The 26572-nt window shown below is 48.4% G+C and overlaps 1 protein-coding gene across 12 annotated transcripts in view; it reads right to left on the bottom strand.

Annotated features, from left to right (window-relative positions):
- Positions 1-314: 314 nt before the first annotated feature.
- The window catches only part of LOC120031968 (CUGBP Elav-like family member 2), a 118124-nt gene continuing 91866 nt past the window's right edge, over positions 315-26572 (bottom strand). The window contains exons 6-14 of one of the 12 annotated variants that reach the window (XM_038977855.1): positions 21754-21915; positions 20778-20841; positions 16527-16658; positions 13647-13766; positions 10100-10121; positions 2458-2477; positions 1168-1365; positions 665-808; positions 315-480 (exon numbers count right to left, since the gene is read on the bottom strand). In XM_038977855.1, the coding sequence (XP_038833783.1) occupies positions 353-480; positions 665-808; positions 1168-1365; positions 2458-2477; positions 10100-10121; positions 13647-13766; positions 16527-16658; positions 20778-20841; positions 21754-21915 (990 nt within the window). In that variant the 3' untranslated portion in view covers positions 315-352. Of the gene's footprint in view, positions 481-664; positions 809-1167; positions 1366-2457; positions 2478-3927; positions 3948-8287; positions 8300-10099; positions 10122-13642; positions 13767-13918; positions 13926-16470; positions 16659-20777; positions 20842-21684; positions 21916-26572 lie in introns of all 12 variants that reach the window. The other 11 variants (XM_038977852.1, XM_038977854.1, XM_038977851.1 and 8 more) reach the window with 11 other exon arrangements.

A 26572-nucleotide genomic window follows, 5' to 3' on the forward strand; every position in this document is an offset into this window, starting at 1 on the left:
TCTCATAACAGTATATAAATAATCACGTAGAAAATTAAATATGTTTTACAACTGAAAAAGCTACCGATGATAGCTACTTTTTTTTAAAGTGGTACAAAATAAAGGTGGTAATGGAAGCATTCATGTGAAAGATAATACAAAAAATCATAATAGTAATAATAAATAATACTGCTGAACAAAAAAGCAAAAAAAAAAAAACTAAAGGAGAAATTAGTGTCTCCCTCTGGTGGTCAAATGTTGTCTCCCCCCTCCCTCCACTTCCCTCCCCCAGTCCCTGTGTAGAGGTCGTGGCTCGTATGGGGACTTACCCTAGCAGTGGTAACATGGGAGCAGATAGGCCCTAGTGCTAAGATCAGTATGGTTTGCTGTCGTTCTTGGAGCGTTTGAGCTGCACCTTCAGCCTCTTCATGCCGATCTGGAAGCCGTTCATGGCCTGGATGGCTGCCTGCGCCGACACCGGATTGTCATAGCTGACGAAGCCTGGGAGGCAGAGAAGGAAATGGACAGGGTACAAGAGAAGAGAGAGGGAGAGCGAGTTAGAGAGAGAGAGGGTGCCCAAAAGGATGTAGGAGGCGTAGAAGAAACTCAAATGATTGAAAAGGAATACAACATGTCATTCATACACAGGTGTATGTTTTCAGTGTGTTTGTGCTGGTGGATGTACCGAAGCACTTGCTCAGGTTTGTCTGTTTGTCAATGAAGACTTTGGCAGAGACCACATTTCCAAAAGGCATGAACATCTGCAGGATGTCCTGGTCCCCAAACTCCTGGGGCAGGTGGTAGATGAACAGGTTGGCACCTTCAGGCCCTAACAGGAGAGAGACACGGGACAGTACCGGGTAAGGGTTAAACCCAGAGACATACAGAGTAAAGAGATTATAGAGAGTTAATGCATACGTCTTTATCCCACTATGCTCTCCCCTCTACCCTCAGTGCCCAACCTGTTTCTGGCATCCTGTGGTTAGTATCGTTGTTGCATTAATAATCTCACTAGAAGGCTACTTATGCCAGTTCGACTATTGCAGTCGGGTCTGGCTGTATTGGGAGTGCATACCTCTCTCCCAACACTCCACCGCTTGATTCCTTCACTTCCCCCTCCGCCCTCCTGTCTCTTCCCTCCCTCTGCCCCTTCCCTCCGCCCCCTGGCTCCACCCCACACCCACTGACCCTCTTTCTGGCTGCCGGCGGCACCTTGCTGCTGCAGCAGGGACTGGCTGTAGAGGGTGGGCAGGGCTGCGGCTGCATACTGCTGGATCCCTGAGTAGGCTTGTGTGAGCGCGTCCATGGTGCCCGCCGTGCCGTTGGTCAGCCCCACGCCGCCCAGGCCTCCGTTCAGGGCCGCCATACCTGAGAGCATGTGAGCAACTTTACATAAAACCCAACAGTACAAAAAGAAGAGTGCACTTACTCATTATACATACAGTACACACTCATTATACATACAGTACACACTCATTATACATACAGTACACACTCATTATACATACAGTCATGGCCAAAAGTTTTGAGAATGACACAAATATTAATTTCCACAAAGTTTGCTGCTTCAGTGTCTAGATATTTTTGTCAGATGTTACTATGGAATACTGAAGTATAATTACAAGCATTTCTTAAGTGTCAAAGGCTTTTATTGACAATTACATGAAGTGGATGCAAAGAGTCAATATTTGCAGTGTTGACCCTTCTTTTTCAAGACCTCTGCAATCCGCCCTGTCAATTAACTTCTGGGCCACACCCTGACTGATGGCAGCCCATTCTTGCATAATCAATGCTTGGAGTTTGTCAGAATTTGTGAGTTTTTGTTTGTCCACCCGCCTCTTGAGGATTGACCACAAATTCTCAATGGGATTAAGGTCTGGGGAGTTTCCTGGCCATGGACCCAAAATATCGATGTTTTGTTCCCCGAGCCACTTAGTTATCACTTTTGCCTTATGGTAAGGTGCTCCATCATGCTGGAAAAGGCATTGTTCGTCACCAAACTGTTCCTGGATGGTTGGGAGAAGTTGCTCTCGGAGGATGTGTTGGTACCATTCTTTATTCATGGCTGTGTTCTTAGGCAAAATTGTGAGTGGCTGAGAAGCAGCCCCACACATGAATGGTCTCAGGATGCTTTACTGTTGGCATGACACAGGACTGATGGTAGCGCTCACCTTGACTTCTCCGGACAAGCTTTTTTCCAGATGCCCCAAACAATCGGAAAGGGGATTCATCAGAGAAAATGATTTTACCCCAGTCCTCAGCAGTCCAATCCCTGTACCTTTTGCAGAATATCACTGTCCCTGATGTTTTTCGTGGAGAGAAGTGGCTTCTTTGCTGCACTTCTTGACACCAGGCCATCCTCCAAAAGTCTTTGCCTCACTGTGCGTGCAGATGCACTCACACCTGCCTGCTGCCATTCCTGAGCAAGCTCTGTACTGGTGGTGCCCCGATCCAGCAGCTAAATCAACTTTAGGAGACGGTTCTTGTCACGCCCTGGCCTTAGTATTATTTGTTTTCTTTATTATTTTAGTTAGGTCAGGGTGTGACATGGGGAATGTATGTGGTTTTTGTAGTGTCTAGGGTGGTTGTAAGGTTTAGGGGGTTTATTTAGAGTAGTTGGGTTTATGTTTAGTATAGTTGTCTAGCTGTATCTATGGTTGAGTGTAGGTGTTTAGTAAGTCTATGGTTGCCTGAATTGGGTCTCAATTAGAGACAGCTGGTTATTGTTGTCTCTGATTGGGAGCCATATTTAAGGCAACCATAGGCTTTAGCTGTTTGTGGGGAATTGTCTATGTTGAACGTTTGTAGCCTGTGTGTGTGCACTACGTTTTATAGCTTCACGGTCGTTTGTTGTTTTTTTTGTATAGTTTGTAATAGTGTTTCGTTTCATGTTCATCTTCGTAGAAAAATAAAAGAAGATGGCTTATTTTCCACATGCTGCGTTTTGGTCCGTCTCTCCTCCACACGATCGTGACAGAATTCCCCACCAACACAGGACCAAGCGGCGTGTCAAGCGGCAACAGGACCCACCTACACAGGATTCATGGACATGGGAGGAGATACTGGATGGTAAGGGACCGTGGGCACAACCGGGAGAATATCGCCTCCCTCGTGAAGAGCTGGAGGCAGCTAAAGCCGAGAGGAGGCGATATGAGGAGGCAGCACGGAAGCAAGGCTGGAAGCCCGTGAGTACAACCCAAAAATTTCTTGGGGGGGGCCTTAAAGGGAGTGTGACGAAGTCAGGTAGGAGACCTGCGCCTACTCCCTGTACTTACCGTGGAGAGCGAGAGTACGGGCAGACACCGTGTTACGCAGTAGAGCGCATGGTGTCTCCTGTACGCGTGCATAGCCTGGTTCGGTACATTCCAGCTCCACGTATCGGCCGGGCTAGATTGAGCGTTGAGCCGGATGTCATGAAGCCGGCCCAACGCATCTGGTCACCAGTGCGTCTCCTCGGGCCGGCTTACATGGCACCAGCCTTACGCATGGTGTCCCCGGTTCGCCTACATAGCCCGGTGCGGGTTATTCCACCTCCCCGCACTGGTCGGGCAACGGGGAGCATACAACCAGGTAAGGTTGGGCAGGCTCAGTGCTCAAGGGAGCCAGTACGCCTGCACGGTCCGGTATTTCCGGCGCCACCTCCCCGCCCCAACCCAGTACCACCAGTGCCTCCTCCACGCACTAGCCCTATGGTGCGTGTCTCCAGCCCTTTACCACCAGTGCCTAAACCACGCACCAAGCCTCCTGTGTGTCCCCAGAGTCCTGTGCGTCCTGTTGCTGCTCCCCGCACTAGCCCTGAGATGCGTGTCCCCAGTCCGGTACCACCAGTTCCGGCACCACGCACTAGGCCTAATGTGCGCTCCCAGGGTCCAGTATGCCCTGTTCCTTCTCCCCGCACTAGCCTGAAGGTACGTGTCTTTAGCCCGGTGCCTCCAGTCCCGGCACCACGCACCAGGCCTACAGTGCGCCTCATCCGGCCAGAGCCATCCGTCTGCCCAGTGCCATCTGAGCCATCCGTCTCCCCAGCGCCATCTGAGCCATCCGTCTCCCCAGCGCCATCTGAGCCATCCGTCTCCCCAGCGCCGTCTGAGCCATCCGTCTGTCCAGAGCCATTAGAGCCGCCCGTCTGTCCCGAGCCGTCAGAGCCGTTAGTCAGTCAGGAGCCGCTAGAGCCATTCGTCAGTCAGGATCTGCCAGAGCCGCCAACCAGACAGGATCTGCCAGAGCCGCCAACCAGACAGGATCTGCCAGAGCCGCCAACCAGACAGGATCTGCCAGAGCCGCCAACCAGACAGGATCTGCCAGAGCCGCCAACCAGACAGGATCTGCCAGAGCCGCCAACCAGACAGGATCTGCCAGAGCCGCCAACCAGACAGGATCTGCCAGAGCCGTCAGCCAGACAGGATCTGCCAGATCCGTCAGCCAGCCATGAACGTCCAGATCCGTCAGCCAGCCATGAGCAGCCAGATCCGTCAGCCAGCCATGAGCAGCCAGATCCGTCAGCCAGCCATGAGCAGCCAGATCCGTCAGCCAGCCATGAGCAGCCAGATCCGTCAGCCAGCCATGAGCAGCCATATCCGTCAGCCAGCCATGAGCAGCCATATCCGTCAGCCAGCCATGAGCAGCCAGATCCGTCAGCCAGCCATGAGCAGCCAGATCCGTCAGCCAGCCATGAGCAGCCAGATCCGTCAGCCAGCCATGAGCAGCCAGATCCGTCAGCCAGCCATGAGCAGCCAGATCTGTCAGCCAGCCATGAGCCGTCCAGCCAGGATCCGCCAGAGACATCCAGCCAGGATCCGTCCCTCAGTCCGGAGCTGCCGTCCCTCAGTCCGAAGCTGCCCCTTATCCTGGTGCTGCCCCTTATCCTGGTGCTGCCCCTTATCCTGGTGCTGCCCCTTAGTCCGGTGCTGCCCCTTAGTCCGGTGCTGCCCCTTAGTCCGGTGCTGCCCCTTAATCCGGTGCTGCCCCTTAGTCCGGTGCTGCCCCTTAATCCAGTGGGGTTAATGGGGAGGGTGGCCATTTGGAGGAGGCTACGTAAGCGGGTAGTGACTATGGTGGGGTGGGGACCACGACCAGTACCGGAGCCGCCGCCGTGGACGGACGCCCACCCAGACCCTCCCCTAGACTATGTGCTGGTGCGCCCGGAGTTCGCACCTTAAGGGGGGGGTTATGTCACGCCCTGGCCTTAGTATTATTTGTTTTCTTTATTATTTTAGTTAGGTCAGGGTGTGACATGGGGAATGTATGTGGTTTTTGTAGTGTCTAGGGTGGTTGTAAGGTTTAGGGGGTTTATTTAGAGTAGTTGGGTTTATGTTTAGTATAGTTGTCTAGCTGTATCTATGGTTGAGTGTAGGTGTTTAGTAAGTCTATGGTTGCCTGAATTGGGTCTCAATTAGAGACAGCTGGTTATTGTTGTCTCTGATTGGGAGCCATATTTAAGGCAACCATAGGCTTTAGCTGTTTGTGGGGAATTGTCTATGTTGAACATTTGTAGCCTGTGTGTGTGCACTACGTTTTATAGCTTCACGGTCGTTTGTTGTTTTTTTTGTATAGTTTGTAATAGTGTTTCGTTTCATGTTCATCTTCGTAGAAAAATAAAAGAAGATGGCTTATTTTCCACATGCTGCGTTTTGGTCCGTCTCTCCTCCACACGATCGTGACAGTTCTGGCGCTTGCTGTACTTTCTTGGGCGCCCTGAAGCCTTCTTCACAACAATTGAACCGCTCTCCTTGAAGTTCTTGATGATCCGTTAAATGGTTGATTTAGGTGCAATCTTACTGGCAGCAATATCCTTGCCTGTGAAGCCCTTTTTGTGCAAAGCAATGATGACGGCACGTGTTTCTTTGCAGGTAACCATGGTTGACAGAGGAAGAACAATGATTCCAAGCACCACCCTCCTTTTGAAGCTTCCAGTCTGTTATTCAAACTCAATCAGCATGACAGAGTGATCTCCAGCCTTGTCCTCGTCAACACTCACACCCGTGTTAACGAGAGAATCACTGACATGATGTCAGCTGGTCCTTTTGTGGCAGGGCTTAAATGCAGTGGAAATGTTTTATGGGGATTCAGTTCATTTGCATGGCAAAGAGGGACTTTGCAATTAATTGCAATTCATCTGATCATTCTTCATAACATTCTGGAGTATATGCAAATTGCCATCATACAAACTGAGGCAGCAGACTTTGTGAAAATTAATATTTGTGTCATTCTCAACTTTTGGCCACGACTGTACACTACATACTCATTATACATACACTACACATATTATACATACACTACACACACATTATACATACACTACACACTCATTATACATACACTACACATATTATACATACACTACACACACATTATACATACACTACACACTCATTATACATACACTACACACATTATACATACACTACACACTCATTCACTCAACACACACACACACACACACACACACACACACACACACAACATACATTTAACATACACACACTCACTCACTCTACATACATACACACGCAATGTAAAACACATTCCAAAACATTTTGTACAGGATATGCACAAAATATTTATTTATTTGATCTCTCACACACACTCACACACACACATAATACACGTGTCTTACATGTAATAGACATTAAAACACGTAACACAGAGGTGAATGGAGAGCCTGGCCTGACCCATGCAAACTGGAACACCACAGCAGAAATAAGCAGCCAGTCGCTGAAATATCACCATGGCAACATCCCTAGTCCCCCCTACACACACACACACACACACACACACACACACACACACACACACACACACACACACACACACACACACACACACACACACACACACACACTGCACGTCAACACACACAAGACACTCAAGGCCTAATGTACGAGTTTAACATCCACACTTCAGAACCCGCTAGTGTACTCAAGAACCAATATCTCAATAGCATCCCTCAATCTATCGCTCTTCGCTGTTTTCACCACCCACACAGAGGAGAAATCACCTCACTACTCTTTGACCAATCAGACTTCAGACCAACAATGTCAAACACCAATCAAACGGCCCATCCTTATTTGGCCATTTAGAAGGTAACGACGAGCAGCAAGGTTAAAAAGGACAGCTACACTTGTTAGTGTGGCTTCACTGCCTAGCAGGGCAACAGTCTGAGGGCGTCGATATTCCCAAATGTCCCGCCGCTCGCCACCATCTGACAGAGATGTAAATGATGACCACGCCGCTGGAAATTATAGGTCACTCATTTATTCAGGAATAATTTCATCGTTGACCTTTACGATTCAATTAAAGCCTAGATGTGCTTAAATGAAAGAAGGAGGGGAAAGGGGGGAGAAGATTAATGTGAAACTGGCATTCTCATCGTGTTTGAGCGGTGGGGTGATTTATAAAGAGGATATGGCAACTGTAGAAGAAGCAGGAAAAGGTCAGGGGAGAATATGTGGAGAATGGGCTGGTTTTACAGGATCTCTGCTGTCATAACAACCCTGATTAAGACTACACACTTTGACTTTCCCCCAGAGGTGTAGCAGGACATGACAGGACAGAGACTTAGTGTGGCCATCAGAGAAACTCACTGGCATGGCCTGTGTAATGGGTGCGTGCTGGTGGCAGGGAAGTCAGGCGCAGGAGAGTGAACTTGGTATAAACGGAACAGTTTAATAAATGCTAAAAAACTCAGAAAACCAATACAGTGGGGCAAAAAAGTATTTAGTCAGCAACCAATTGTGCAAGTTCTCCCACTTAAAAAGATGAGAGAGGCCTGTAATTTTCATCATCTTCAACTATGACAGACAAAATGAGGGGGAAAAAATCCTGAAAATCACATTGTAGGATTTTTTATTAATTTATTTGCAAATTATGGTGGAAAATAAGTATTTGGTCAATAACAAAAGTTTATCTCAATACTTTGTTATATACCCTTTGTTGGCAATGACAGAGGTCAAACGTTTTCTGTAAGTCTTCACAAGGTTTTCACACACTGTTGCTGATATTTTGGCCCATTCCTCCATGCAGATCTCCTCTAGAGCAGTGATGTTTTGGGGCTGTTGCTGGGCAACACAGACTTTCAACTCCCTCCAAAGATTTTCTATGGGGTTGAGATCTGGAGACTGGCTAGGCCACTCCAGGAACTTGAAATGCTTCTTACGAAGCCACTCCTTCGTTGCCCGGGCGGTGTGTTTGGGATCATTGTCATGCTGAAAGACCCAGCCACGTTTCATCTTCAATGCCCTTGCTGATGGAAGGAGGTTTTCACTCAAAATCTCACGATACATGGCCCCATTCATTTTTTCCTTTACACGGATCAGTCGTCCTGGTCCCTTTGCAGAAAAACAGCCCCAAAGCATGATGTTTCCACCCCCATGCTTCACAGTAGGTATGGTGTTCTTTGGATGCAACTCAGCATTCTTTGTCCTCCAAACACGACGAGTTGAGTTTTTACCAAAAAGTTATATTTTGGTTTCATCTGACCATATGACATTCTCCCAATCTTCTTCTGGATCATCCAAATGCTCTCTAGCAGACTTCAAACGGGCCTGGACATGTACTGGCTTAAGCAGGGGGACACGTCTGGCACTGCAGGATTTGAGTCCCTGGCGGCGTAGTGTGTTACTGATGGTAGGCTTTGTTACTTTGGTCCCAGCTCTCTGCAGGTCATTCACTAGGTCCCCTCGTGTGGTTCTGGGATTTTTGCTCACCGTTCTTGTGATCATTTTGACCCCACGGGGTGAGATCTTGCGTGGAGCCCCAGATCGAGGGAGATTATCAGTGGTCTTGTATGTCTTCCATTTCCTAATAATTGCTCCCACAGTTGATTTCTTCAAACCAAGATGCTTACCTATTGCAGATTCAGTCTTCCCAGCCTGGTGCAGGTCTACAATTTTGTTTCTGGTGTCCTTTGACAGCTCTTTGGTCTTGGCCATAGTGGAGTTTGGAGTGTGACTGTTTGAGGTTGTGGACAGGTGTCTTTTATACTGATAACAAGTTCAAACAGGTGCCATTAATACAGGTAACGAGTGGAAGACAGAGGAGCCTCTTAAAGAAGAAGTTACAGGTCTGTGAGAGCCAGAAATCTTGCTTGTTTGTAGGTGACCAAATACTTGGTGGAGGAGTGGCGGAGGAGTGGCGGAGCGAGTTCTGGGCCATCACTGCCCAGGGCACGAACGCTGCCCACTCCCCCGGCCGGTCCTGGCAATAAGACCTCAGAAACCTACCCACATCCTGGTTAACTCTCTCCACCTGCCCGTTACTCTCGGGGTGAAAACCTGAGGTAAGGCTGACCGACACCCCCAGACGTTCCATGAACGCCCTCCAGACCCTCGACGTGAACTGTGGACCCCGATCAGACACTATATCCTCAGGCACCCCGTAGTGCCGGAAGACGTGTGTAAACAGTACCTCCGCAGTCTGTAGGGCCGTAGGGAGACCGGGCAAAGGAAGGAGACGACAGGACTTAGAAAAACTATCCACAACGACCAGGATCATGGTGTTACCCTGTGAAGGAGGAAGACCGGTCAGGAAATCTACCGACAGGTGCGACCACGGCCGTTGTGGAACGGGTAAGGGTTGTAACTTACCTCTGGGCAGGTACCTAGGACCCTTACACTGGGCGCACACCGAGCAGGAGGAAACATAAACCCTCACATCCTTAGCCAAAGTGGGCCACCAGTACTTCCCACTATGACAGCGCACCGTCCGACCGATCCCAGGATGACCAGAGGAGGGTGACGTGTGGGCCCAAAAGATCAGCTGGTCGTGGACAGCAGACGGAACATACAGACGCCCAGCTGGACACTGGAGGGGAGTGGGCTCTGCACGTGACACCTGCTCAATGTCCGCGTCCAGCTCCCACACTCCATGGGCTGCTCCTCTGTGTCATACAGCCGGGACAATGTGTCTGCCTTAATGTTCTGGGAGCCTGGTCTGTAAGAAAGGGTAAACACAAAACGGGTGAAAAACATGGCACACCTTGCCTGGGGTGGGTTCAGTCTCCTTGCCGCCCAGATGTACTCCAGATTGCGGTGGTCAGTCCAGATGAGAAAAGGGTGTCTAGCCCCCTATGTCTCCACGCCTTCAAGGCCTTGACGACAGCCAACAGCTCCCGGTCCCCCACATCATAGTTTCACTCCGCTGGGCTGAGCTTCTTCGAGAAGAAGGCACAGGGGCGGAGCTTCGGTGGCGTACCCGAGCGCTGAGAGAGCACAGCTCCTTTCCCAGCCTCGGACACGTTCACCTCCACTATGAACGCCAAAGAGGGATCCGGATGGGCCAACACGGGAGCTGAGGTAAACAGAGCCCTCAGGTGACTAAAAGCCCTGTCCGCCTCAGCTGACCACTGCAAGCGCACTGGGCCCCCCTTCAGCAGTGAGGTAATGGGAGCCGCTACCTGACCAAACCTCCAGTAGTAGTTGGCAAATCCTATGAATCGCTGTACCTCCTTTACCGTGGTGGGAGTTGGCCAATTACGCACGGCTGAAATGCGGTCACTCTCCATCTCCACCCCTGAGGTGGAAATGCGATACCCTAGGAAGGAGACAGACTGTTGAAAGAACAAGCACTTCTCAGCATTGACATACAGGTCATGTTCCAAAAGGTGACCAAGCACCCTGTGCACAAGGGACACATGCTCGGCGCGTGTAGCAGAGTATATCAAAATGTCATCAATATACACCACCACACCCTGCCCGTGCAGGTCCCTGAAAATCTCATCTACAAAGGCTTGGAAGACTGATGGCGCATTCATCAACCCGTACGGCATGACGAGGTACTCATAGTGCCCTGAGGTGGTACTAAAAGCCGTCTTCCACTCGTCTCCCTCTCGGATACGCACCAGGTTGTAAGCGCTTCTGAGATCTAGTTTAGTGAAGAAGCGCGCCCCGTGCATTGACTCTATCGCTGTGCCTATGAGCGGTAGCGGGTAACTATACCTCACAGTGATCTGATTCAGACCCCAATAGTCAATACACGGGCACAGACCTCCCTCCTTCTTCACAAAAAAGAAACTCGAGGAGGCTGGTGAAGTGAAGGTCCGAATGTACCCCTGACGCAGGGATTCGGAGACATATGTTTCCATAGCCTCCGTCTCCGCCTGTGAGAGGGGATACACATGACTCCTGGGAAGTGCAGCGTCTACCAGGAGATCTATCGCACAATCGCCCCGTCGATGAGGTGGTAATTGAGTCTATGCCAAATCGGCATATTCAGGGGGAAAGCGCACGGTGGAGACCTGGTCTGGACTCTCCACCGTAGTAGCACCAACGGAAACCCCTAAACACCTACCTGAGCACTCTCGCGACCACCCCGTGAGAGCCCTCTGTGGCCAAGAAACAGTGGGGTTATGACAAGCTAACCAGGGTAGGCCCAGCACCACGGGAAACACAGGAGAGTCAATAAGGAAAATACTAATTCTCTCCGTGTGACCCCCCTGCGTCACCATGCCCAAAGGAGCGGTGACCTCCCTAATCAACCCTGACCCTAATGATCTAAGGCGTGAACGGGGAAAGGCACATCCACGGGAACAATGAGGATCCCTAAACTATGGGCTAACGCTCTATCAATAAAATTCCCAGCCGCGCCTGAATCGACGAGCGCCTTATGCTGGGAATGTGGGGACAACTCAGGAAAAGTGACAAACACAAACAGTTGTGCAACAGAGGGCTCTGGGTGAGAATGGTGCCGGCTCACCTGGGGTGACGCCAGAGCTCCCTGCCTGCTGCCTCGATTCCTAGAGGAACCAACCCGGCACCGAACGGCAGTGTGACCTCTGCGGCCACAGATGGTGCACGAGCGGGAACCCCCTCCGGTCTCCCTGCGCACCGCCCCTCCCAGCTCTATGGGTATCGGAGAGGGGGTGCGAGAGGATGGAACCACCAGACCCCGATCTGGACATCCACGAGTAGCCAGCAGGTTGTCCAGCCGGATGGACAGGTCCACCAGCTGGTCAAACGTGAGGGTGGTGTCTCTGCAGGCCAGCTCCCGACGGACGTCATCTCGCAGACTGCAGCGGTAATGGTCGATCAGGGCGCTGTTGTTCCATCCTGCACCGGCAGCCAGGGTCTTAAACTCCAGTGCGAACTCCTGGGTGTTCCTCGTCTCCTGCCTCAGATGGTAGAGGTGCTCACCCACCGCTCTACCCTCAGGCGGGTGGTCGAAGACTGCCCGGAAATGGCGGGTGAACTCCTCAAACTGGTCCAATGCCGCATCTCCCTCTCTCCACACGGCGTTGGCCCACTCCAGGGCTTTCCCGGTGAAGCATGAGACGAGGGCGGACACCCTCCCACGGCCAGATGGAGCCGGGTGGACGGTGGCCAGGTATAGCTCCAGTTGAAGTAGGAACCCCCGGCAGCCCGCAGCCTCTCCGTGGTACTCCTGGGGCAGGGAGAGACAAATCCCACTGGACCCAGGTGGAAGAGGGGAGCTCAGGGGAGACCCCGGTTGTGCTGGTGGAGGCCATTTTCTGGACAACGCGGTCCATGGCGATACCAAGATGGTGAAGTATTGCTGCATGCTCCTGGACGCGCTCCTCCACCTCTATGGCCGGGGTACCTTGTCCTGCTGACTCCATAAATTGGTTGGGGATTCTGTAATGGGTGCGTGCTGGTGGCAGGGAAGTCAGGCGCAGGAGAGTGAACTTGGTATAAACGGAGCAGTTTAATAAATGCCCCCAAAAAACAAAAAAACTATATGTACAAAAATAGTATACAAGGGTACAAAACCCGTCGCACCAGAACATGACACAAAACATACAACAAACAATCACCGACAAAGACATGATGGCAAACAGAGGGTTAAATACACAACATGTAATTGATGCGATTGAAACCAGGTGTGATGGAAGACAAGACAAAACCAATGGAAAATGAAAAATGGATCAGCGATGGCTAGAAGGTCGGTGACGTCGACAGCCGAACACCGCCCGAACAAGGAGAGGGACCAACTTCGGCGGAAGTCGTGACAGCCTGCTACTGTACGACTACTGGGACACAGCTCAACTCATAAATGTAGACTTACATATACCTGATTAAGGCCACTTCTGTATTCTTCCAAGAGTTGCAGAATATTTTCTTCTCTTCACCTCTACTAAAAGGTTTTTTCTTTTTTTGTTGTTGAAAAAATGTACCTCTACTTATACACGAGTGTGGAGATTCACTAGTGACACGTACACGACACCACACAGACGTGAAGCGGCATCAGCACGCTGACAAAGCGACAGCACAAACAGCAGCACTCTTACAACAGGCACCACCCCGTGTGACACAACCAGGAAGCAGATGGATTCATGAATAAATGGATGGATGTATTGGTAGCTGTGGTCTTTGTGAGGATGTGGTGGGTTAGGGGGTGCAGCCTGGAGCATAAAGCCAGGCTGAACAGGTGATTTCTCAGGGAGCGGACACAGAGAGATGCCACATGGCAACCACGGGCATAGTTTGAGGGTCAAAGTGACAGATGTTTGGATCCGGGACTTTGGTGGACTTTGATAGTGTTTAGAGTACCGTCTTTAGATCATTACCAGTAGTATTATTAATGTTTGTAACACATTGAGGTGGTTTCTAGATATGACGTTCCTCTGCAACAGCAGCGTATCCCTGTGTCTGAGTGATGGCGATGGCGGTGGTGGTGAGATGAGTGGTGAGCGGCCGATGTCGGTGAATACTCACTGTTGACGCTACCTGCTAGTGCATTAATGTTGTTCAGACCCATGGTGGCGCCAGCCAGGCCCTGCAGAGTGCCCAGAGAGGTCAGAGAGCTCATGCCCGAGGAGTTGGCTGTGGTGCCCGCTGTCGGGAAGAGAGGATACCAGGGGGAGGAGGAGGAGAGGAAGGAGTGGGCGAGGGAGGGAGAGAAAGAGGAAGGAAGAGCAAGACAACAAGCACGTGCGTTAGAGAAGCGGAGGCATCCAATTGGACGTTTTAGTGATATAAGCAACAACATCCTCCCTGCTCAGACAAACTGGAGCTGGGGAGAGTGGAAGGCAGGAAGTACATATCTCTGCCCTCATTCAACACCGAATGTCCCATAAATGAGTGTAGCTGCCAGGTAACATATAAAGATCCCTCACACATGTGAATGCAGAGCACGATGAACACAGTAGTTGTGGATGCGTGTGTAGCGATGAAAAGGTGAGGGACTGGGTTGTTCCTTCGTGAAGCGGTCATGTAACAACCAAACCTAAAGCAGGCAGACAAGCAGGCAAGAGCGCCAGACGACCAAGTAGACCCTACGCTAGATTCCTGTTTAGGATCCCCAAGTAAGATATAAGTATGACAGAGATATATCTCGGCATACATGTTACATGTATTTTTTTTTTTACAAGGTTAATTTAGCCCTAGAACAGAGACACAGACACACACACACACGATTGTGACACACACACACACACAGACACGATTGTGACACACACACAGACACGATTGTGACACACACACAGACACGATTGTGACACACACACAGACACGGTTGTGACACACACACAGACACGATTGTGACACACACACAGACACGATTGTGACACACATACAGACACGATTGTGACACACACACATACAAAAGAACAGATCATGAGTGACAAGAACCTGCCTAAGTGCTACATGGTCACTCAGTACAATGTGGGTGAATAACAATTGTCCTTAACAGACAGTTGTTTATTTGATTGTCCAGAAAGTGTCCATCTTCCAGTAGACATAATGTCCACACACACCTCTAAGTCACGCTTACACTGCATCAGAAAGAGAGGATATCTTAAAATAGACTTAGTACAAATGAAAAGCAAGACAGTCTCTCAATGGTAAATTGGCTGTCTTTTTATCAAATTGATACTAATATTCAGTCAAAATGTCATTGACGGAGAGTGTCGCCTTTCATTGGCACTGAGCAGAGCATGCACTAGTAATGTAGCTCTAGTAACCACAGAACACATGAGAGCAAGCGAGAGAGCAGAATTCACATTCAAACCTATGCTAAGCAGCTGGCTGAAGGCAGGGAGCAGGACAGGCAAAGGGTGATGGGTTCATGAGAGAGAGACACTAAACAAAGCTCTTATTCACGCTCTGTTACTTGGCTACTCCAGAAAAGACAGCAACCAGGGAACTGGAGGAGCAAGGCAGAGAGGACGAGAGAGAGAGGGCAAACGGAGTGAAAGAGAGAGAGAGGGCAAATGGAGTGAAAGAGAGAGAGAGGACAAACAGAGTGAAAGAGAGAGAGAGGGAGGGAAGCAAAAGAAGTAGAATAAGAGAAAAACAGAGAGAAAAAAGAGAGCAGAATAAGATAAAAGCAAAGAGAGAGAGGGGGAGAGAGAGCAGAATAAGAGAACAGCAGATCGAGAGAGAGAGAGCAGAATAAGATAAAAGCAGAGGGAGAGAGAGAAAGAGAGCAGAATAAGATAAAAGCAGAGAGAGCGAGAGCAGAATAAGATAAAAGCAGAGAGAGAGAGAGAGAGAGAGAGAGAGCAGAATAAGATAAAAGCAGAGAGAGAGAGAGAGAGCAGAATAAGATAAAAACAGTGAGAGAGAGAGAGAGCAGAATAAGATAAAAGCAGAGAGAGAGAGAGAGCAGAATAAGATAAAAGCAGAGAGAGAGAGAGAGAGCAGAATAAGATAAAAGCAGAGAGAGAGAGAGAGAGAGAGCAGAATAATAGAAAAGCAGAGAGAGAGAGAGCAGAATAAGATAAAAGCAGAGAGAGAGAGAGAGAGAGCGAGAGCAGAATAAGATAAAAGCAAAGAGAGAGCAGAATAAGAGAAAAGCAGAGAGAGAGAGAGAGAAAGAGCAGAATAAGATAAAAGCAGAGAGAGAGAAAGCGGAATAAGAGAAAAGCAGAGAGAGAAAGCAGGAGAGTGAAGAAGAGGAATAGAAGGAGAGAAGAGTGTCTCCATGTGACCTAGATGAACCCATCTCCTCCAGAGAACTCCTGACTGCAGCTGTCTGTCTCTCTAGTCGCCAGACCCTGACCATGTCCAGAGGCAGATCACACACGACACATAAAGGTGCCAACAGCCATCCCTCCCCCGGAAACAACTCCACTGCACTTAAGGTTCCCGTGTCTCAGAGGGCTTGTGAAGCGAAGAGACAAGAGTCACTTTAAAGGCACAACAAACCCACACAAACAACCACACCCACCCACAGACAACTCTCAGTGTGGAAACCGAACACAGAGGACATTGAGCTGTAGTACGTTTTACACACAACGCGTGGGACACGGAATGATATGGCCGTAGGGTGTACACGTCACATGACACTGTGAGGAGGTGAAGTGCTGTCAGACACAGACACGCAGGCAGGCGCCGGGACGAACACGGCATGGGGTCTCCGTGGTAACAATAACACAATAACAAAACGCAGAGGTGGCGGGGACACACCATGGAGCGATATCTTGTGGGTGTCGACGGCAATGACTACTGATGGTGATGAAGATGGTTCGATCATCAGCAATGATGACGAAGAGGATGGTATTGTTGACGACAGTGAAAATGATGGTGGTGGTAGGACAGGAGGGCAGGTGTCCCCCGCGTTTGACCCCCCCCCCCCCTCTGAAGCGGCGTTACCTGGGCTGGCCAGCGCTCCGAGGGAGGCCGCGTTGGAGGACAGGGGGTTTGCGTTGGGGCCGGCTGAGTTTTGGGCCGCCGCTGCTGCCGCTGCTAAAGTGGCCAGGTTCTGCAACTGCAGAGCACTCATACCTGGAGGAGAGGAGCCAGAGAGGGTGTTGTCAAACCTGGGGACCACGTCTGGACCGCATCGGAACCGGGTGCTAACCGCGTGGACGCCGAAGGAGATGAGCGGCGTCTGGTTGACAAGCTGAGTGTTACGGATGGTGGTTGAGGTGGAAAGTGCTACAATACAATACTATCACTTCTCAATGCTAATCTTAGGCCACTATTCGGGGGGTTGCATGTCAAGATATGACCAATTCAAGACAGAGGTGATCCTGACAACTGTGGACCACTAACACACACAGACAGGCTGGACTTAAACTCCTGCAAGGGGGAAGAGAGACGGCACTGGCAACCACCTGTCCAAGCTCTTCCATGAAGACCTGTGGAACATCTCTAGACGTCATCTACCCTACTTTGTCTAGCTTCCTGTTTGATTCTATTGTTGTCTTTTACAGATAACAACGTGTAGTATAACAAGGCATTTGGACTCTACATTAACATAGAGCTTTGTTCTCTCTGTACCGTGACGTTTCTGTGGGCAGTAATTCATCAACATGTACAGTATGTAGGCTAACTGTAACCTGGTTTACTCATTAGCTACATGGCATTAGCATATGGGCCATTACTTAAGCATAATTAATGAGGCCATGCCAGCTTCTGACTGATGATAAAGTAACGCCCATTAGACACCTCCAGGGGTGGTCAACCTCGCACCCTGCACTGTGTGTGACAGCAGCGTGGGTGTGTGTGAGAGAGAGGAAGTGTGTATGTGAGCAGTTGGTGTGTATGTATGCATGTGTGTGTGTGTGAGACAGAGCGCGTGTGTGTGAATAGAGAAATATGGCGTAGTAGATTGAACATACGCTGAAGTGCTGTTTGGCTTATTGAGAGACAGCTGGACAAGGCTCCATAAAGCAGACAGACTCACTCTGTAGAACAGAGCAATGGAGCTCCAACGACCAACTCACAGAGAGAACTACGCCCGTTTATATAACACTCCTATGGACCCAGGAAAGAGGGGCGGACACCTTGTCAAATGCGAGGTATGTGTCGTATATACAGTCTGAATGTATATACAGTACCATGAACACACACACACAAACATACACACACACACACACACACACACACACACACACACACACACACACACACACACACACACACACACACACACACACACACACACACACACACACAACATCACATGAACGAGACACCATGAAGAAACATTTGGAGCTTGGCACCTGGGTGAATGGTTTAAGGGGGTTAGGGGTTTTATGTTTTCACTGAACAGTTTTCATTGGACCAGATGGCTAAACCCAGCTTGACCAATAAAGAGAAGGCGCTAGAATAATTGGTTAGTGAGGCGCTCGTGTCCAGATAGGCCCGCCTGACAGCGTGAAATAACAAGCGTTGAAATCTTCCGTCTCCTCTTCTTCCGAAACAGCCTGATCAGAATGTTCCGTTTCTGTGGTTGCCGTGACGACCGGTCTGGACAGGAGGTGTGTGTGTGTGTGTGTGTGTGACGCAGTCACAGTGCAGACTTCTCATGCGATAGACAACACGTGTGCATCCGCCAGCTGTCTGTTGTTGCCTACTCATATACATGCCGTTAACCTCAGAAAAGAGCAGGCTGGGGAAAATAATCACTACTTCCAAGAAAATACAGTTCTGTTCTTCACTTCACATCCTTCACATTATAAATATATTTCGTAGCACATTGTGAAAAACTTGTTCCAACCAGTCATCCTGATAAACAACATCATTCTTGTAAAACACAACTCTATAAGATAATTTATAATCTTATTAGCATAGCCCTTTTTGAGAAACTAATTTGTCACAGAGTGCTTAAGTGGTAAGGAGAAACTCCTAAAGGAGAAAGAAACCTGAAGAGGAACCAGACAGACCCTAGAAGAGCTCATCTTCTTCTGTCTGATAAACCATGATGAAAGCCATGGTATGTGCTGTGTTAGAAGTATTCCCTGTGGTATTGTATAACACACTGTATTTTTCCACTCTGCGGATGGAGGGCAGCGCTGTTGAGTGGCTTTGTCACTTTGTGGGTTTAGAGTGGAGCAGATGACTCAATCAGGCTCGGCTGAGTGGAGAGACACTGATCTGACCCTACACTCTATACACTCAGTCAGTCAGTCAGTCAGTCAGTCAGTCAGACACACACACACACACACACAGATGGGGGCCTAATGCCACTTAATCAAGCAAAACAGGGAGGATTATAGCACTATTCCCTAGTGCAGGGGTGTTCAACTCCCACCCTACGAGGTCCAGAGCCTGCTGGTTTTCTGTTCTACCTGATTATTAATTGCACCCAATCAGTCCCTGCTTAGAGGGCAACAATGGAACAAGGCAGTGGAACTGGCTTCGAGGTCCAGAGTTGAGTTTGACGGCCCTGGAGAATGACTAAGACTAGGAGACACAGCTATGGGGGAACCAGAGAGCAGAACAGAAGAATCATCAACGCTACCAGCATACCATCACTTTAATATGGACAGAACCGCTCTAGCCGCTCTCTATAATATCAAACCTCTCCACGGTACCTGTTCATAAAGACTGATCTAAGGAAGCTATTCATGTGCAATGGCTACACTTGATCTGGAATGTCAAACAGCAGAGTGCAACTGTTCCGAAACGGCAATATTTATCAGAAAGAGGAAGAGAGACACAGAGACAGCTCTGCACACACCAGGAGCTCCAGTATTGGGGCTATACAGCTGGCAGGCTGTGCTGTGTGCTCCGGGCTGTATAGCTCTATGGAGGCTCCGTATGCCACCTGGGCTGAGCTGGGCCGGGGCTCTATCGTAAGCGCTAGCTAGCTAGCTGGCTCTAATTGAATGCTCATTGGGGTAATTGAGCCTCTCACTGCTCTCCGACTCCTCATGATGAAGACTGGGACCAGATGTCACTGAGCTGTCTCACATCTACTGCCAATCACGTATGGTTGCCCAGCGACAGATGGACGGCCAAAAGGATTCCGGAATGCAGCCGTGATTTCGCTTCCAGTTCCAACAGTTCCAAGTCCCTGAGCGTGTGTGTGTGTGTGTGTGTGTGTGTGTGTGTGTGTGTGTGTGTGTGTATGTGTGTATGTGTGTGTGTGTTTGTGTGTTTGTGTGTTTGTGTGTGTGTGTGTGTGTGTGTGTGTGTGTGTGTGTGTGTGTGTGTGTGTGTGTGTGAGAGAGAGAAAGAGAGAGTTCTAACAGCCACTCACTGAGGTAAAAGATCCTCAGAGCCCATCCTCACTCAACTACACCACATCAACCAACATTACGGTCTCTTAAAAATGTCCCCGTGTCCAGAACGCTCAACCCACCTCCTTTGCAAGACATAAATATTTTTTTTTTTTTTTACTTGAGCCAATGAGCTTACTACTTTAGAAATACATTATTTCTACCCTGCAACAACCAGTTCCTCAAATCCATTCAGTTTTGCACTACTTATTAAAATGTGGTTTTCCTTCAGCGGTGCTGGCAATTACAGTACTCCTGTGCCAATAGCTGCTATAAATATTCCACCTCTGCTTCTCTCTGTCAGCCAGCTAAACAGTCTACAATCAGGAGCTGACAGCTTACTGAGCACCCAAGGAGAGGGAGAGAGCGAGAAAGAGAGAGGGTGGGAGTGAGGTGGCAAGAGGGAGAGAGGCAGGGCGTAGGAGGACGGGAGAAAGAGGGGGGGGGGGTAGGTGGGATGACAGGGTGAGGGATTCAGAGAAAGCAATTGAAGGAAAGAAGGAGGGGAGATACAGAGACAAAGGAGCGGGATAAAGAGGATAAAGGATGGAGAGAGACAGGTGGGAGTGTGGGTAGGAGAACATGCAGAGGAAAAGACAAAGGAGACCAGCAGGGGGAAACAGTGAGCAGAGCTCCTATCTCATCTCTCTATTTTCCTTCTCTGTTGCCTTATTGCCGGACTAAACATCCCTCCTTTGAGGCCTGGTACACTCTTCTGTCCTGATGGATAACAGACTCAAGACAAATATGAACAACAGAAACATCTTAAAAAACTACAGCATAGTTTCTACAATATCACTCAGTGTGTGTGTGTGTGTGTGTGTGTGTGTGTGTGTGTGTGTGTGTGTGTGTGTGTGTGTGTGTGTGTGTGTGTGTGTACATCTGCTGGACTCACCTGCCATCTGTTGGATCCCACTGAAGGCTCCAAGGTTACTGGAGGAGGTGGCCTGCTGAAGCAACTGAGGGAGAAAGATAGAGAGGAGCGATAGATGGATAGAGAGATAGATAGATGGGAAAATAATAAAAGAGAGAGAAACAGAGTGAGGAGGAGGGATTGGAAATAGAAACAGTGATCACCCTCACTATCTCAGCTCTGCTAGTATCATCATGATCTTGGTAGCATTACTGCATGTGGGCTATAGGCTATATAAACATTGAATATGACATCTACTACTGTACATTTAACCACTGAGTCACTGAGACATTTCAGAATAGAACACTGAGAGTAACTGTCAAAAAACATATGTACATTTACAACTTTGTACACCTATTTCCAAGTTTACAGTTTCAGGAAAGATCCTAGCTGTGATGAAGGGGACTCAAGGAAGAGTAGACTGGTCTGTTTCAGAGAAGTTGGGGACAGAAGGTTTCAGAGTGAAAGAGGAAGAGGGTCAGTTCTGAAAGAGGCTACCGGAGGAAGGGGGTCCTAAGAATGAGTTGAGAGGGGGGTTCTGAAATGCTATAAAGTACTGAAGCGGGGAGGGGGAATGAGGCTTCTGAAACACCACATGGCAATCTGTCAATCAATCACCGCTGTGACCCAATAGGACGACGATATTAGACATGGGAAAGACCTCTTATTGGATCACACCAACGATTGGCCCCGCCCATTGAACCTTTACACCTATTATTCAAAGACCTCATTTCCCTGTCACGGAGGGGGGAGTGGACCCTTAAGGGGGGAAGAGAGGGGGAAAGGGATAGGAAGCGGGGTCTGACTCTCTGGGGGTGTGGACAGGGGCGGGGGTCGGCTGTTGGCGACGGCAGGGAGGGTAGCGGGGGGCGGGGAGGGTGGCACTGACTGCGGCGGCGATGGACGCGTTGGCTGCGGGGCTGCAGTAAGGGGGGGGCGACGCGGCGTGTCCTCTTACAGCCAGATACTGCGGGGTGAGGCCGCCCAGCCCCGTCAGACTCCCCCAGGTCGTGGCGTTGTTGAGCTGCTGCATCTGCTGAGCTAGCTGCTGCTGCAGGCGCCGCTGCTCCTTGTCCTTCTGCGTGTCAGCAAACTTCACCACAATGGGAGACGAGCAGCCCTGAGGGAGGGAGGAGGGAGGGTGGGAGAGAAGGGGGAGACAGGGTTCAGTATTGCACAAGGAATTTCCTGAATTCATGTTCAAAATATACAAAAATTTGATTGGTTGCATGCACGCACGCACGCACGCACGCACGCACGCACGCACGCACGCACGCACGCTCGCACGCACGCACGCACACACACACACACACACACACACACACACACACACACACACACACACACACACACACACACACACACACACACACACACACACACACACACACACACACACACACACACACACACGTAGCACGACACTAACAAGCACACACAACTAAGGGGAAGGGACTAGCTTCCCATAAGGGACAGTTATCTTACAGTCCAGAATGGGTTTATTTCCACAGAAAGCGATTTCCTGAGTTCTAAAAGTATTTCATCATCTCACGGAGAGTGGGGAAAAGAAAGAGCGAGATAGAGAGGGACGGGGAGACGGAGGTAGAGAGAGGGAGCAGGGATGGTCAGAGGGAAAGGGAGACGAGAGCGAGAGAGGTGAGAGAAAGAGATTTAGAGAGAGAGAATCAGAGCATTGTGTCCGTAAATGAGGTACATGTGTTTCTGTGTGTGTGTCACTCTTTCTCACTGTGTATGTGTGTGTGTGTGTGTGTGTGTTTCTGTCTTTCTGTCTCTGTGTGTGTTTGTGTTTGTTCAGCTGCAATATGCTGATGACAGTACTGTGTTTGAGTCTGAATATTCAATATTATATTGACAGCTTGGATAGGGAATGGAATTTGGTACCGGTACCCCCTGTATATAGCCTCGTTATTGTTATTTTATTGTGTTACCTTTTATTAAATGTTTTACTCTATTTCTTGAACTGCATTGTTGGTTAAGGGCTTGTAAGTAAGCATTTCCCTGTAAGGTTGAATTCGGCGCATGTGACAAATACAATTTTATAAAAAAAGAAAACTTGTGCACACACACACACGCGCGCACGCACGCACGCACGCAGCGGTGATTAAACTACAGAGGACACTAAACCACAGACATTATAATCTATCATATCACACCAGTACATTACTCACTCTGAAATCAAAGCCTAACTGGGGGCAAAACCTGCTCAAACACACAATCTGCCACGGGAGAATAAAAAGCTTTTAATTGAAACATTTAGTTGGAGGCGAGTTTTCAGACTCAGTTAGGGAGTTTGTGACGGGGTTTGGCTCATACTGTGATCGCCATCCTAACCAGATGGCATATTATATCACCTCTCTATCATACTGTAGGGCTGGCCTGTGTGTCTGTCTGAGTGTGGGTCTCTCACTGTGTGTTCATCTCTGAGGGTTTGACTGTATCTATCAGCCGATGAACATGTCTCTTTAGCTGAAGGCAGCTCAGCCATATTTACTCCCTCTCTCCAGCACTTATTTTGAGCTAGACGAGAGATAAAGAAGGGAGAAAATTACATTTGGAGGAGAGTCAGTCTGGGGCCTCTTGTGTTAGAGCGCATTCCACCTGAGAGCCTTTCTCTCTCTCTCTCTGTCTGCTAAATATCTCATTACTCCAGCGGACACCCAGCAGGCCGGGAAAACACGGCCCAGAATGAGAGGCCGATCCTGGGAGGTGGTGGAGGGGCAGGGGCCATAGAGCTCCAGAGATTGATACTCGAGTGATTCGGGCTAAATCATGGCTTTTCTCTAAGGGGGGGATTTCTGACCTGAGTTAAGCGTGCGTAAATGGAACATAATTCCCCTTTTATGTACTTTTCTCTCAATGTGTATTCTGACCTTGAACTTAAGCATGAGAATAGCATGCTACTCACCCGCTATTCGTTTAGGGTGGAGATGGAATAAATGAAGGTGTGGCGGAAGTGTGTCTACAGATATGCCGTATTCCCTAATAATTCCACCACCTTCACACGCAAATAATATCAACTTTCCCACAGTAAAGTTTATGAAATGCTGTGCCGTTATGCAGAATTTAAATTGTACAGCCAACTTGTAGGGATGGGCACTCGATTATCTTAATTATAGGCTACCCTGACTTTCTCTATTTCCTGTTTCTATCATGTTAAATATTAGCCACTATCAGTATCGGCCGTCAGTAGCCCTAGTAACCACACACATTCAACTACTGTTAGTTCCCTTCAGTTGGTATAGCCGACATTATCATTCCATTTAATTCCATTGTTTAGTTTACCTTAATTTGCTTCCTCTGTAAATGCCGTCATGGCCATGTGGTTGTTGCTGAGGCTCATTAGTACTAGTTGATATTATATAAAAAATATATTTTGCTAATTTAAATTGTTACGAGTGGAGCGCAGACCAAGCCGTAACAGTTTGAACCCGATGCATACTTGGCCGTGTCATCCTACAACCTGGTCTCAGAGCATTTCATATTATTCTGGAGGTAAATCCTTTTAGTATGATATGTTATATTTCATATGGTATATATTAATTTGTGGATTTTCCATCACCCATTTTGTATGTTACGAATTTGCAAAATGTACTAAATGTTATGAATTTGCGAAACATACAATGTATGTTACAAATTCTAGCTAGCTGGCTAACGTTAGCTAGGCTAGGGGTTAGGTTTAAAAATATATATATATTTTTTTTTCACCTTTATTTAACCAGGTAGGCTAGTTGAGAACAAGTTCTCATTTGCAACTGCGACCTGGCCAAGATAACACAACGCAGTTCGACACATACAACAACACAGAGTTACACATGGAATAAACAAACAGTTTAATAATACAGTAGGGAAATCTATATACAGCATGTGCAAATGAGGTAGGATAAGAGAGGTAAGGCAATAAATAGGCCATGGTGGCAAAGTAATTACAATATAGCAATTAAACACTGGAATGGTAGGATGTGTAGAGGATGAATGTGCAAGTTGAGATACTGGGGTGCAAAGGAGCAAGATAAACAAATAAATACAGTATGGGGATGAGGTAGATTGGATGGGCTATTTACAGATGAGCTATGTACAGGTGCAGGCGGCCAAAGGAAAAATTGGCTTTGGGGGTGACCTTTGAGATATACCTGCTGGAGCGCGTGCTACGAGTGGGTGCTGCTATGGTGACCAGTGAGCTGAAATAAGGCGGGGCTTTACCTAGCAGAGACTTGTAGATGACCTGGAGCCAGTGGGTTTGGCGACGAGTATGAAGCGAGGGCCAGCCAACGAGAGCATACAGGTTGCAGTGGTGGGTAGTATATGGGGCTTTGGTGATAAAACGGATGGCACTGTGATAGACTACATCCAGATTGCTGAGTAAAGTGTTGGAGGCTATTTTGTAAATGACATCGCCAAAGTCGAGGATCGGTAGGATGGTCAGTTTTACGAGGGTATGTTTGGCAGCATGAGTGAAGGATGCTTTGTTGCGAAATAGGAAGCCGGTTCTAGTTTCAATTTTGGATTGGAGATGTTTAATGGGAGTCTGGAAGGAGAGTTTACAGTCTAACCAGACACCTAGGTATTTGTAGTTGTCCACATATTCTAAGTCAGAACGCGAGCAGGTGCGGGCAGCGATCGGTTGAAGAACATGCATTTAGTTTTTAGTTTTACTTGCATTTAAGAGCAGTTGGTTAAGAGTTCAGTTAAAGGGTTAAGGTTAGGGAAGGGATAGCTAAAATGGTTAAGGTTAGCTAAAAGGGTTAAGGTTAGGGAAGGGATAGCTAAAATGGTTAAGGTTAGCTAAAAGGGTTAAGGTTAGGGAAGGGATAGCTAAAATGGTTAAGGTTAGCTAAAAGGGTTAAGGTTAGGGGGAGGGTTAGCTAAAATGTAAAGGTTAGGGTTCGGGGAAGGGTTAGCTAACATGCTGAATAGCTAAAAAAAAGTTGTAAATAGTTGAAAAGTTGCTAATTAGCTAAAGTCGTCCGTGAAGAGATTTCAACTCACATCTTTGGATTGATCGATGTTATACCGACCAAATACCCTACTTTCGTTTCTGCCTTAATTAACCATCTGTCTTATGTAACCATACCAAAACGTAACATATCATACTAATTTAGGTGTCCTGGATTTACTTTCACTATGTTACGTTTAGTCTATAAGACCAGGCTGCATCCCACAGTTCCATGGTTGGTGCCGGCAATAGACAAGGGTATAGCCTACTATTGTACACTATTCTCCCTATTATAATTCTATGTACACTAATCCTCTAACATTACCATGGAGAGTCTCAATTTGGTGTTTGTCCCATTTTGTGAAATCTTGGTTGGTGAGAGGACCCCAGACCTCACAACAATAAAGGGCAATGGGTTGTATAACTGATTCAGGTATTTTTTGCCAGATCCTAATTGGTACGTTGAATTTTATGTTCCTTTTGATGGCATAGAAGGCCCTTCTTGCCTTGTCTCTCAGCTCGTTTACAGCTTTGTGGAAGTTACCTGTGGCACTGATGTTTAGGCCGAGGTATGTATAGTTCTTTGTTTGCTTTAGGGCAATGGTGTCTAGATGGAGTTTGTATTTGTGGTCCTGAAAACTGGACCTTTTTTGGAAAACCATTTTTGTCTTACTGAGATTTACTGTCAGGGCCCAGGTCTGACAGAATCTGTGCAGAATGTCTAGGTGCTGCTGTAGTCCCTCCTTGGTTGGGGACAGAAGCACCAGATCATCAGCAAACAGTACACAGTACACAAACAGTACACATTTGACATCAGATTCTA

Source organism: Salvelinus namaycush, chromosome 38, assembly GCF_016432855.1.
Source record: "Salvelinus namaycush isolate Seneca chromosome 38, SaNama_1.0, whole genome shotgun sequence".
NCBI lineage: Eukaryota > Metazoa > Chordata > Actinopteri > Salmoniformes > Salmonidae > Salvelinus > Salvelinus namaycush.